The sequence below is a fragment of the Suncus etruscus genome, chromosome 6 (genome assembly GCF_024139225.1).
Source record: "Suncus etruscus isolate mSunEtr1 chromosome 6, mSunEtr1.pri.cur, whole genome shotgun sequence".
Lineage (NCBI taxonomy): Eukaryota > Metazoa > Chordata > Mammalia > Eulipotyphla > Soricidae > Suncus > Suncus etruscus.
Window position 1 is genome coordinate 107195990 of NC_064853.1, and position 14762 is coordinate 107210751.

At 34.2% G+C, this 14762-nt stretch overlaps 1 protein-coding gene across 4 annotated transcripts in view; it reads right to left on the bottom strand.

Moving 5' to 3' along the window:
• Nucleotides 1-14762, bottom strand: part of OPA1 (OPA1 mitochondrial dynamin like GTPase) — an 88605-nt gene that overhangs the window by 21409 nt on the left and 52434 nt on the right. For all 4 annotated transcript variants that reach the window (XM_049775925.1, XM_049775924.1, XM_049775923.1 and 1 more), the window contains 7 exons: nt 13029-13181; nt 12047-12155; nt 11026-11105; nt 7755-7895; nt 6513-6629; nt 4857-4950; nt 4237-4347 (listed from right to left, as the gene is read on the bottom strand). In XM_049775925.1, coding sequence (XP_049631882.1) covers nt 4237-4347; nt 4857-4950; nt 6513-6629; nt 7755-7895; nt 11026-11105; nt 12047-12155; nt 13029-13181 — 805 coding nt within the window. The remainder of the gene's footprint in view (nt 1-4236; nt 4348-4856; nt 4951-6512; nt 6630-7754; nt 7896-11025; nt 11106-12046; nt 12156-13028; nt 13182-14762) is intronic.

Sequence of the window (14762 nt, forward strand, 5' to 3'; positions counted from 1 at the left end):
AAACTCTTCTCACTGAAATAAACTTGTACAATGGTAGCCCAAGCAAAGGCATGACCACTGTTACACTTCACTGGTAAATGAGATGTTGATAGGAAGTAGATAGTTTTAACTGAAAGTGCACCTTTTAGGATACACATTCAAGAAATGTGAAAAATACATTGAAGTTCACTAAAAAACATTTGAGCACTTCCAATCAATTTGCAGTAACAGCCACTGCTTAACTCAAGATTCTGTGCCTGTGACAGCCAGACTTCAGAACCTAAGTGTGACAAACATGCTAAAAAAGCTTCAAGTTTTGAGAAACTTAGATATTTATTACTTAACTATGATGAGATCTGAAAAAAATAAATTTAAAGACATTTTTATAAATCATGAAAACAAAGTTCTTTCTATTCAGTGATCTTTCTTTTAAATATAATATGGTGTATAATATGCTGTTCGAATTTTACCAAACTTTCATTAGAAATTAAAATCACAATGCTTTTTATAGAAGCAATCATGAGCAATATATGTCTTTTTGACCTAACTATGAAGTCTTCCCAATATAAACAACCATTTAATGTAAGTCTATTTTTCAGTGAGGATTTTACTCCCAATTAATTTGGGGCACAGCAGTTAAAGTCTGGATCACAATATTTTCTCTACCATTTACTATCTACCCCTTATTATCAACGTATTCTTAAGTCTTAACATTCAGAATTCTTATTTATTGAATCACATTATCATACAAAATGAAGATGAATTTATTATACAATAAGGATAGGAAAACTACAGATCTGATATAAATGACTAACATGTATCTAATTAATAGCTGAGTTTGTGAACCACTAATTACATAAACAGAGATAACAAGTATAACTCAGGTTTTAGTGGACAAAACATAAAAAAATAACCTAAACTATCAAATTCTCAAAGTAGATAAAATCAGACCCTAAATTCAAAATAACGTAGTTATTAGCTGATATGCCTTTCATAGGGCAAACAATAAATAGCAATTCAAACTGTACATGTTACAATATTACCAAGAGCCTAGTTTTAGGATTGTGATTGAGAAAAAATTCCAACAAAATGTTGGTGAGATGCTAGCATTGTTATTTTGTATTATAGGAAAACAATCTTAAAATAGATTTATAAATACTAAGACAGATCTTAGAGAAAGATCAACTTTGAATTTTGTATCAATTTTCTTTCCCCAAAAGCTGAATTTTAAAAATGCAGGTTAATTCAATAAATAATCAAAAATTAAATTTTTTCTAAATTAACACTAAATTTCTATAAAGATCCTTTGAAAAAAATTGCAACAAAATCAAATTAATTTCATTAAGGTCATTAGGACATTATAAAACACCAGGCAATTCTAAATGTAGAGTAGAAAAAAGATGGTAAGGGGAATTACACACCTTACAAGGTCCCTCAGACTTTCAGCAATCTCAGAAATCATGTTCTCAAGTCCTATTTTTCTAACTTAATTACACATGAGCCTGACACATTATCAGCTTAAAAAAAAATCAATGTAAACATTTTTTAACCTTTCTTTTTTTAAAATAATGCTACTTTAAGATCACTATAAACATATTATTTTTCCTCAACCGTTTATGTCACTTTGGCCCATTGCTTCAAAATAGTTTATTAGCTACAAATAAGGTTATTTTCTTAAAATAATACCAACTTAAGCATCAAAATCTAATAGTACCTTTTCAACCTAAAAACCCACTAAAAATTTTTATTACTGTCCTTTAGATAAAAGGGTCCAATTCAGGTGTAACATGTTGAATTTCCTTTTCGTGAGTGTCCTTCAAATTGGAATAGTTTCCTTCAGTTTTTCTTTGTTTCTCTTGATCTTGATATTTTTAGAACCAGGTATTTTGTAGACTGTAATTTGGATTAGTCTAGCACCATATTTATTCATTAAAGAACAAAACATTGAGTCTCCAAAGTAGTGAAATGACTTAAAATAGGCTTGGTTCAAAGACTGTCAAGAGATAGTTTTACCAATCCTAAAAACTCTATTCTCAGTTATTTTGAAATGAAAGTAAAATCTCTCGGCCTCATCCCTTTCTCCAAAGTCTAGTTACCAACATATTGTATTCTCATTGATATGCTCTCCTAGAAATTTTATTTAAAAATATTATACGAATAGTAGTATAGTTGAGTACAGTAAAGTTTGAGTTTAGTATAGTAAACTTGATTATAGTAAAACATATAGTAAAGTTTTCTTTATAAATTTGCTTAAAGTATCAATGACTACTATGCTTCTAAAATTCCTTCTTAAAATTCCTTTTCAATAGCTGGACAAAAACCTCGCTCATATCCTTTAAATATGACCAAGGAAGTCAAGTCACATGTGAAACACTCGCTTCCAAATGACATCATTTGCTGTGTTAACACCAACCACTATAATTGTAGATTCACAAAAATAGTAAATCATTTCAAGAAAATTGTATGAGCACTTTGTAAGGAAAACACTAGAAAGTAACATCTTGGTTTTATGAAGCACAAATTTAATCAAACAAGAGTGGAACGTGATGGGGTCATAGAAAGCTTGACTATAAAACAAAGAAAAACACACTTGTTTAGGGATATAGAAGAAATATATTTGTATTCATGTGACACTAACATCCCTCTTCCTACAATTGTACTAAGTTAGCATGAAGTTATTTCCAAATGTTGAACTAATTTTAATAATTCGAGAAAATTTTATACTCAAAAACTTAAAGGCTCTGGGTTCGGAGCGGTGGCGCAAGCGGTAGGGCATCTGCTTTGCATGTGCTAACCTAGGACAATCCCCTGGCATCCCATATGGTCCCCCAAGCCAGGAGCGATTTCTCAGCGCATAGCCAGAAGTAACCCCTGAGTGTCAGAGGATGAGGTAAAAAAAAAATCAACCCTCTCCCCCCAAAAAATTATCCACTATGTTATTATTACTATGTACTCCAAACATTAATTAAAATTAGAAACCTAGTAGGCATCAAGAAGAAACCAATATATCCCTCCTCCTGCCCAAGAAAGAACTAAGGCCAGGAAAGGCTGTAGTGGTGAGTGAGGAGGCACAGGGAGAGCTAGAGCAGCCTGGCACAGATGGCAAAACTTGACCAAGTTTTCAAATGAAGGTGTCAGGGGCCTGGCTCAGTAGTGAGGTTGTGCCCAACTCTAAGGATAGTACAGAGCAGGATGTTAGAGCCTAGGAAGAAAGAAGAGGAGGGAGGGGTCCACACAAAATTGGCAGAGGCCAAGGGATACTTTTGAGGGGCAGAAAGGAGAGAGGAGTGACTTGCTGGGATAGAGTCACAGTATTAGCTCAGATCACTGGGCAGAAGGGCCATTGGGCTCAGGCTTTTGAGTCCAGATGAGCACAAAGGGTGTGTGAGACTGGAGAGTTAGCCTAAGTAAAACGATTAAATTAGCATATTATCAAATAAGTAAAAATCTGACTTGAGAGCCATATTTTCCTTTTATTTTGGGACCACACCTGGCAGTACTCAGGGCTTATTTCTGGCTCTGTGCTCAGAGATCAAACCCTGGTTGACTTCATGAAAGACAAGTGCCCTGCCTGCTGCACTATCTCACTGGTTTCAGATTCCGACATTTCATTGATGTAAAGTAGTTATAATTATGAGAAAGGAGACTATTACAACCAACTCTGTAATACAGAATTAAAATGGGAATTACCATTATCAACTCATGCGTTCAACACACATAAAACATATGATTAGTTATATATGAATATATATATCCTACATATGTATACACACAGAAATAAATATAAAAACATTAATTCTCCACTACTTCCACAGAAAGGATCTGAGATTAGTGTTAGACTGATAATGAAATGAGCATATCTGGAGACTTTAATTTCTTTTAGGGTGATAGAGAAAAATAAAAATAACCAGCAAGAAAAAAAAGAAACTGAATTCAAGAAAGAATGAGCACAAAACATTCTGTTTTTAGGACAAGTGAAACATGTGTGGGGTCTGAGTATTAGTTGGAAAATCTAATGTCAATAATCTGATTTTGGTAGTTGCATTATTGCTGCAATGACAATTCTTGTTTCTAAAAAATATTTCTCTTCTAGAAGTACCCAAGATTAAGTACTTTATCTCAAATAGTCCAAGAGATGGGGGTTGGGAGCTTCCTGCATACCACTATAACTTTCCTGTATGTCTATGATTAAATGAGTACAAAATAAATGGGAATGGAGAAGACAAAGAGGCAGTAAGAGGAAGACATAAGACTTACTAAGGTCTTCAGCCAATTGAACTCGTTTGCCAGTAAGCAATTTAACTTTCTTGTCACCATCTTCTGCAAAATCTTCCAAAACCTCTTTAACATTTTTCTCTAGTCGTCTGACTGTTCAAAATAAATAAAAAACAAATTAGAGAGCAGTGCTTTTATGAATGTACATAGGAATAATAGTAACAACACTGGGAGAGCAGGTCATACTTTCCTTATTGATACTTACAACTCCGTTTCTAGGAGCTTTTGAGTAATAAAGTTTTGTTTTGTTTTGTTTTGTTTTTGGGTCACACTCAGCAGCGCTCAGGGATTACTCCTGGCTCTACGCTCAAAAATCGATCCTGGCAGGCTCAGGGGACCATATGGGATGCTGGAATTGGAACCACTGTCCTGCACACATTACCTCCATGCTATCTCTCCGGCCCCAATAATAAAGTTTTGGTATATTATTTTAGCTTCCATATTTTAATTATAACTCATTTTCACTACTATTATAAGGAAAAATATAAATTCTGGTTTAGTTATTAATAAATCTGTATTTAAAACAGTATCCTAAAATTATCCTACTAAGATGAATATTAAATTTTTTGATAACAAATTACAAACAGACCTTCACACCTTACCTTCAGTGTTTGTAAGCTGTTGCCTTAAAGTATTTGCAGTGATGGAAAGCATGCGTTGTATTCGCCAAAACAGAACCACATCGTTGCATTCCAACTGAAATGTTAAATAGTAGTATCAGATGCAAAATAAAAAAATAAAACCACCACAGATGCATAAACTACTAAAGTCAGGATGGTGGTTCGAATCCCAGCATCCCATATGGCCCCCCGAGCCTGCCAGAAGCAATTTCTGAGCTTAGAGCCAGGAGTAACCCCTTAGTGTTGCCGGGTGTGACCACCCCCCACCAAATAAATACATAAATAAATAAATAAATGAATAAATGAATAAACCAGGTTTAGTAAAGCATGTATTTCTAGTTCAGAGAAATATTATGAAATCTTTTCTGTGCAGGATACATAAATCTGCCCCACACTTAAAAAATAAAAGGTTTGCTTCAATTCAGGTACAAAGCAAATACTTTGAAACAAAGAATTTCATTTCATTATATTCAAGTAGACTTCATAAAACACAGTATAAATTTAGTTTCAAATAACATTTTATTTTTAATATGTCTTTAGGTGAACACTCATTTCTTTGAGTATTCACTTAAGTCATTTTAGAAATTTACTATGTGAAAACTAGTATTTTTAGAGAAGCTTAGTTTTTAGAGGTCTACCCAACAACCAGAGCTATGTAAAAATCTTGCCACTATTTCATAAGTGAATATAAATACAAATACTATTTAAGCAGCCTAAAACTTTTAAAAAGCATTTTAGAGATCTCAAATAATATAATGATTACTTTTAAAATAAGATAACTGATTAAAAGCTTTTCTTACAGACACTTTAACACATATTTTGTTAGTAAGAAAATGCTTGAAATACATTAGTTTACTGCCACCTGGAGGTTGCTTTTGTCAAATGTGTCATTAAACTGCAACTTTTCCAAGAACTTTTTTAGGTTTCTTTTAAAAATTTAGCTAAATTAAGATTTTAGTAACATAAAAAATTACAGTATAATACATTAAAAGTAATAATAAAATTGACTTCAGGGGCCAGACCAGTGGCACAAGCGGTAAGGCCTTGCCTGCGCTAGCCTAGGATGGACCAAGATTCGATCCCCTGGTGTCCCAAGCCAGGAAAGATTTCTGAGCGCACAGTCAGGAGTAACCCCTGAGTCACTGGGTGTAGCCCCCTCAACACCCTCCCCCAAATTGACTTAAAAGAATGATTTCCATAATGCAAATGGAAGATTTTTTACAGATATACATATACAATGAAGTCTAGAAAGAGCTGGAAAGTTAACTAGTCACTTCTAAATTGGGGATTAGAAGTAAATAAATATGTATATATATTTTTTGCTTAAATTTTTTCACTTGTCTATTGTATTTGCTAACTATATGAAATATGTTATTTCCTAAAAGAAAAATATAATTATTAAAAGAAAAATAATTAAAATGACTTAGTTCTTATTACTTGTACATACCCCAGGCAGGTCATAGTTAACACCAATGTATAAACATTTTTGAGTAGAATCTGAGCGAAATTTATCAATCACACATAATTTTTTTTCCAGAAAATCAAATGACTTAAAGCTAATGTTAAAGCTAAAATTTATTTTTGAGCATCGACGCTTAGTGTCATAAAATATTTCTTCTTGTTCTTAGAGTGCCTTACCTCAGAATCTACAAAATGCCTTTGGTAATAATAAAATCCTCTGCGACAAAGGTTACAGTGGTTGAGAGCTGTTTTTAAGAAATGTCTTCTATAAACTTGGTGCCAAGTGTCCTTAATCTAAAATAAGAAGAGAAAGAAGACAACAATTTACAATTTTCAGATTGACCAAACATTCTGAAATGTCACACACAAGTTTATTTATTAGAAAGCTAAAAATAGGGGCTGGCGCGGTGGCGCTAGAGGTAAGGTGTCTGCCTTGCCAGCGCTAGCCTAGGACAGACCATGGTTTGATCCCCTGGCGTCCCATATGGTCCCCCAAGCCAGGAGCGATTTCTGAGTGCATAGCCAGGAGTAACCCCTGAGTGTCACTGGGTGTGGCCCAAAAAAAACAAAACAACAAAAAAAGTTAAAAATAATGGCTATATTCTTATTCTACCAATCATTTTTGTCCATTTACTTTTTCAAGGAATTGAGAGGATTTATTACTTCTTCATTCATCTGAATGTTTTAACAATTTTTGTTGATATATTCAAATTATAATCTTACAGGTATTATCTCCCCTATATTAGATATAAGGATACCCGAGTAAAAGAGAGTTTTCCCACAAATAAGCATTATAACTCTAACCATTTGGTGGCCAGAGTACTGCAGGAAGGACACTTGTATGTGGTAGTCCATAATCAATACCTGGTACCCCATCTGCTCCCCCCGAGTCCTGCCAGGTGTGATTGCTGATCACAAAGCCAGGTGTAAGCCTTGTTGTGTGCGCCCCCAAACAATAGCTATTTTCATCCTTACCTTTTATGATTAAAATAAGCTAGAATACCAAAGCATAATTCAATTTAATAAAATGCAATGTTCATAGTTTTTCTTAACTCTACTAACTAGGGTATAGTCAATTTAAAAATATATATACATGTATATATATATATATATATATGGATATATACACAATATGTAGACTATATTGAGCTACACTTAAGCAGAAATTCTATTTGCAGTCTGAAGTAGTGTTCTATCACATAGAGGTCTTGTTGAGTTTCTTCTTCATCTGCCAGAACTTACTAATAACTTAAATACTTTTATATGTCTTAGTTTCTCCACTTATAAATTGAAGCATTTAACTTAAGAAATCTTGAAGATAAATTAAACAAGTAAATAATACATTAGAAGTAGTAACAATTTACTGCAAGAAACAGAGAGTAAGGGAGCAAGCTCACGCTTCCTGGCAAAATGTATTACCAAACTTGGATCGACATCAACTCCTCGGGATTCAAGGTTCTTTCGAACTGTAGTGATCTCATCACTGGCAAGGTAAGCAGGGTGCTCCTCATTGCACTTCAACATCTTCTCCAGTTCATTCTTGGTTTCATTGTGAATGCTCTTAAAACATTAAAAAAGGACACTGATACTTAGTCATGATTTAGCCACTTATAAAAAGAGAGTCCCAATTTACACGAATATATCTCTATTACACAACAGTGATTCAAACGCAACACAATAATCAGAAAACAGAACACAGCACCCAAGCCCTGTGGTGCCATGCCAGGAACACCAGGGTCACCTAAGCAATGTTTGGAGGTCTCCTGAGCAGTACTTGGTAACGGAAGCTTTATTAAATTGAATGGCGGTGTGTGTGTGTGTGTGTGTGTGTGTGTGTGTGTGTGTGTGTGTGTGTGTGTGTGTGTGTGTGTGTGTGTTGGATCACACTTGGTAGTTCTCAGGGATTGTTCCAGGGTCTGTGCTTAGGGATAACTCCTGGTAGAGTTTGGAAAAACATATGTGGTGCAGTAGAATGAACCCAAGCTATAGCACACAAGGTAAACACAAGGTAAGTAGTGCCTTATCTACTGTATTCTCTCTGGCTTGTTAAAAATAAGCTTCAGTTTTCATTAGAAAATAAAATTTAAAAAATAAAATTTACATAGGCCAGGGAGAAAATTCAGCAATATCGAACTGGCCTATGAAAGGGTGGTGTTCTTTATATGACTGATACCCAACTACAATCATGTCTGTACTCAAGGTGCTTAAATAAAGATATTAAAAAAAAAAAAAAAGAACTGGTCTAATATATGTGAGGTCCTGGTTGATCCTCAAGCTCAACAACTAATCCATGAAAAAAAAAATCTGGAAAAAAGATGAAGAAATGTTTCTGCAAACAAGTCATAGATTTGACTAGAAACATATCTATTCGTTTTGAGAAAAAAGATGAAATTCTATTTCTGCAACTTGGATAGAACTGGGGTGTTATACTAAGTGCAGTAAGTCAAAAAGTTAAATGAAATACTAGTAATCTTGCTTGCATGGAATATAAAGAATATATATTTGTAATATATAAAGAAACAAAGAAAGGGACTAAATAATCCTCAATATAAGCAAACCCGGAAAAGAATTAATAGAACTAAGGAAGGGTGTTGGGAAAGGACACTGGGATAATGATGGCAGGTTCTTGAAACACTGGTGGAGGAACTGGTGTAGCACTCTATCTAGAAAACAACCTCAAAAGTATTATAAACATGATAACTCAATAGAAAATTAATAAAAAAATACGTAAGAAGTAACAGCTGATTTTGAAGTCCCTCCCCTCTATGCACCAAATTATGGTATTTGTTCTGTAGCAAGCCTGGGCCTTCACATGGTGACCTGAGAATGCTCTTCTTGGAAGACTTTTTATATGCCATTTCTAGGTTAGAGAGCCTGACAGTGACATAAAACTAATTCCTCTATCTCTTGAAACAATCTTCTGGGAATCAAATTTTTGAAAATTAATTTTCAACATCCTTAATAATAAAACAGGAGCCAGAGAGATAGTACATTGGGTAGGGCACTTATCTTACATACATCTGACCCAAGTTTCAATCTCCAGTACCCCATATGATCCTGAGCCCTTCCTCCAGGAGTGATCCCTGAGCACAGAGCCAGGAGTATGCCCTGAGCACTGCTAGATGTTACCCTCCCTCCCCACAAAAAAAGTTAGTAAATAAAGCATATTCTTTTTTGAAAAGTTTCAATCATAAGTAATTTCTGAGAAATTATTTGGTCAAAGCATTGTTTCCCACTAGTTGCTGAGGCCAAGTTCTAACATTGCTGTTTGTTTGGGAGGGATTTTATGCCTAATTACATAATAACTTGAAGTCAGATACCCTTTGTCTTTGGAGTTTATTTGTCTTATAATCATTACTACCAATCAATATTTCTTCCCATTTCTCAGTCAGAACTCTGATGGATGTCCTGGAATTTCTTTGCTAAAAGTCCTCCTTTCCCCTGCCATCTGAAGAGCCAAGATAATTGATGCACTCCAAAAACAGGTATGGCCCATACAAACACCAAATCTACACTTCCTCAGCTTTTTTTTCAGCCTTCCTATCATCTTTTCCACAGACATTATTACAGAAAGAGGTGAGAAAGACTATCCCTATTCTACTTATGAGAGTCTCACATCTGACACAACTTATGAAACAAGAAGTGCATGAACCTAGAAAAATGTTTGTTATATGATTAAACTGTACCTAGAATTAAAACAGTAACAAATAGTAATGACATGTCATTTAGTAATTTAAACATTTTTCTTTAATCTTCTCAGTATTTCCATATCTTAGTCACCTTTGTCAAATTTTATGAATTAAAGAAACAGAAAATTACTTTATTCATAAACTTGATTCTAAATTCTATTTAAAAATTTAAATTTAAGGAATAGATGAAAGAGCTAAAAGTATAAGTCTGAATCCAAGTTAAAAAAAGCATTAACAATAAGCAATTAAAAGGGGTGAAGGAGTGGGGCAATAAAGTTTTGTAGATATTCCCTCTGTAAACTCATTGATAAAGTTATTTATATTTGTCTTTACCATTTTTTTTCTGTTAAAGTGGTCAGCAAATGAGTGAACACTGCAATCCTATTTCCTGTGTAATTTTTTATACTTATTTTGTGTATATTGAACAACAAGAACAACAAAAAACCCAATGAGTAATTTTGTTTGGGTGCCACACTTGTGGTGTTCTGAGCTTATTCCTGTTTCTGTGATTAGGAAACTTTATGTGGTGCTTGGGATAGAAGAGTTGGTTTCATGCAAGGTAAGCACAGTAACCCTGTATTACCCCTCCTGTCCCTTAAAATAAGTTAGTTGAAAAAACAGAAGTATATAAAGATAGAAGAATAAGGTAAAACAAAGCAAGCCTGCCTTTATTATAATTTACTCTAGTTACATCCTTTCTGCATACTCTGAAATTTCTATCATTTTTCTTTTCCCTTTTGTACATAGCCTTAATCTTCATTTTTATCTCAAATAGGGATATGAAATAAGGGAAAGGTTTAATCTCCTTTTCCTTCTAGTAACAAAATACTGTGCTCGAAAAGACATTTTTTGGCAGTACTCGTTTATAGTTTAAAGAATCATTATAGCTGATACCGAATATAAAATTCTTTAGTTCTGGTTTTGGTTTTGGGCACCAAGTCAGCAGTTTTTATGGGCTACTTCAGCCTGTTTATTTGTTTGTTTATTTATTTATTTATTACCTGTTCTTGGGTCCGATTTTTCCAGTACATCCATCTCTTTTTCCAATCTGGACCTATCATATTTTCAATTGCATTTTCCGCTAAAATTAAAAAAAATATATTAATAATGGTAATCTTATAACTTACCCAAGACTTATAGATAGTAAAAATAGTCTTGCTTTCTTATTATTAGAAAGATAAGAAAAACTTGAAAAACTTTATCAACATACTTGAAATAAAGAAAAATACATGATTGATATGGTACATATAAAATAATTTAATTATGGGCTGGAGAGACAGTTCAATAGGTAAAACATTTGTCTTTTATACCGCCGACCTGAATTAAATCCCCAGTACCACATATGGTCCCCAGCACAGTAGTACAGAGTCAGAAGCAAGTCCTAAGCACCTCTATGTATGGCCCCCCAAAACCAATCAAACCACACCCCAAATAGCACCTCAAAAGCTCCAGTTTAACTATACATTTAGAATCTATGAACAGTATAACTATAAAGTTTCCACAAAGAGACCAGGGAGAGAGCTCAGAGTTGACACACTGAGAAGGGAGCTTGCCTTGCATACATCAGACTAGAATCTAACCCTTGGCACCCCATATAGTTCTCTCGTGTCACCTGGAGTGACTCCTGAATACAGAGCCAAGAATAAGCCCTGAGAACCACTGAGTGGGCCTTCCAAAAAAGTTGGTGCATAGACCCCAAATTAGACTCTGGGCACAGCATAGCCCCTGAGCTCAAACAGCTGTGGTTCTAGTGGTTCCAGCACTGCTGGGTATTCCTGGTGATCCCATCACTACGTGTGAGTAGGTATCACTGGGAGTGGCTACGCCAGGGCTATGCTAGGAGCCCACCACCACAGTGCAAAAAAAAAAATAGCAAACACAGAAATAGTCTAAATTATCGCTCATTAGTATTTAGTATGTACAAATGTGTTTAAGATTTTTAAATAGTTATTAAGCAGTTACTGAAATTGGATGATTCACTTTAAGAATCTGCAAAACTCATTCAGTTCTGCCCCTACTTACTGTCCTTGAGACGAGCCTGAAGAGCCTCTTCCATAAAATAAATGGCTGCATCCCACTGCTGTTTATCAGTTATGGACCGATCTTCTAAAGCATTGTGCTGAATAACCCTCTGAATGATGAAGAAAAATCGCTAGTTTGATTAATCTTATTATTTCAGTAATTTTATGCAACTTGGTTAGCTGCCAAACATAAAAAATAACAAATGCATCTGAAACAACTTAGAGCATATCACACCACCAAACCCTGAAAGATGTAGGAACTATTTTTCTGCCTGAAAAACCAAAAGCAGATTCCTACAAATGAAGTGACCATTTCTAACACAGCTGGGGAGAAAGTTATACTATACATTTTACTACATACAAAAAAATTTAATTGAAAAAATTTAAATTGAAATTTAATTGAAATTCTAGTATTCCTAAGTTACTTCTTCCTTGCCTTTTGGCTATATGACCTATGTGTTAATGTGTTCAAAAGAGGGAATGAATATCAATATCAATGCTTAATAAGTAAATAAAATAATGTTCCTCAAATACCCAGCATAATTTTGGGCATCTGGGAAGCATTCAACATATGGTAGTTATCAGTCATGATTTTATGAGTCTAATATTTTATGAGTCCAACGCACTGAAAATGAATGCAATGAATTCCTCTCATAAACAGAGAGAATGAAACATGAGAATCAGTTATCTGTAGTATAGGCTACAATGGAATGGTGAGTAGCTGACAAGTAGTGGACTTTCACAGAAGCCTGTTTATTATAAAGATTGACCTTTATTCCTGGATTGACAGTCAAGAAAGAAATAGTAAGGGGTGATTTAGAAGGCCAGTGAAATGTCAAAGAGACCATTATAAATCATATACCTATTTTTTCTTATTTTGAGTTCAGAATCTAATTTAAAGTCATATAAAAATAGCCCACTAATCAAGAATCAATTTGAAAAACTGAATAAAATTGAAGCAATCTAATACACAAATGACATACCAAACTGTCCTCTGCAAAATCATTCCACTTATGGCGCTTAATACTTTCTTCTTTAACAGCCTCTTTAAGTTTATCAAATATGTCATCATGCTCTTTTCCTTTTGGTTCTGTCATGAAGCGGGAAAATTCTTCTTGGAGGGTCTCCCAAGCAACCTAGAATATAAAGGGAAAAAAAAGCTGTTATTGACCCAATCTATTCTTTCTTTTTATATATAGTATGAAAAATACTACATGTATTTATACTACATTATCATGTAGTATAAAAATAAATAATTATCAAAATAATACATGATATCAGCCAAAGTGATGTGTTATCATTTATCAGAAAATACTTATGAAAATAAGATAACCAATAAAAACTGTGGTCAAATCTCACGCTAGTAGCCATGGGATAAATTTGGTTGGCCTCCTACCACATTTTGCCAGACATGTGTAACATTATAAATTAAAAAAATCAATTATAATTTAAAAGATATGATTATGAAATTGAAACTTCATATAAAAATGTACAATTCAAGGATGCCTGAACTTCATGCAACAGTAATCTACATTTCTACACCATCATTTGTTAGAATCGATGTCATTCTGCATGCTTGTAAGCCATCACTTACTGACTTATTTTATCCTGTATGACATGAGTTTGCCTATTCCTTCCACTTAGTCCAAAGTTTAAAATTTCTCAATGATTCAAGTTTTCTTCATATCTTTGCTCTTAATGAAGAAATGCATCAAGAGATTTAAACATTACTTAGATTTATACAATTAACTCCTAACGATCTCAACAATAAAAGAGAAGAATGGCAAAAGTAATTAAGGATTAAATCTAGTGGTGTTTTTAATGCTATATCTTTTTACTTATCCTTTTTCACTTTTAACATTAAAAAATAATGACCAAAAACTATACTATAAGAATATGTAACTAAGGGTTAAAATTGATGTTATTTCCAGGTCCAAATTTTTCGAAAGGGAAAAGGACAGAGGCAAGAGTGATCTATGATTACTACTTTTATAATTTGAGCCTTAATATAAGAAACTATCTTATCATGGGGCAAAGCCTCAGAAAATGTTAGGACAGCTAGTAAATTGGAAGTGTGTTGCTCTCAGATTAGGATTTAGGGGATTAGCAACTCTTTATTCAGTGAAAAGTGACAGGGAAAGCAACAGTAGCTGAGACAGGAGAGGGAGGCAATAAGAGCAGCTGCTTCAAGAAATGGTCAACACAATTGGGTGCCAAAGGGGAAAAAAATGATAGGCATGATACCCCTCCTCACTAACAATATTGCAAATCAAGGGGTAGAGGAAATGAGAATAAGAGAGAGAAGAAAACTACCTGTTCCATAGACAGGCAGGGGGGAGGGTGGGAGGGAAACTGGGAACATTGGTGGTGGGAAATATATGTTTTACACTGACAAACTCAATCATAAATAACTTTCTATCTGTGGTAATAAAACTATTATGAACAAGCTTGTACACAGTGTTTAAATAAAGTAATTAAAAAAAAGAAACTCAACAGAAGTGAGTGAGAAAGTTATGGCACAAGTAGGATAAGTAAGGGACAAAAAATGGGGCTGGGACAAGAGTACAGTACAGTGGGTAGGGTGTTTGCCTTGCATGTGGTTGACCCAGGTTCAATCCCTGGCAACCCATGTGGTGGCCCGAGAATACCAGGAGTTACCACCTGAGCACAAAAACAGGAGCAAGCTCAAGCACCACAACATGTGGTCTCAAAATAAA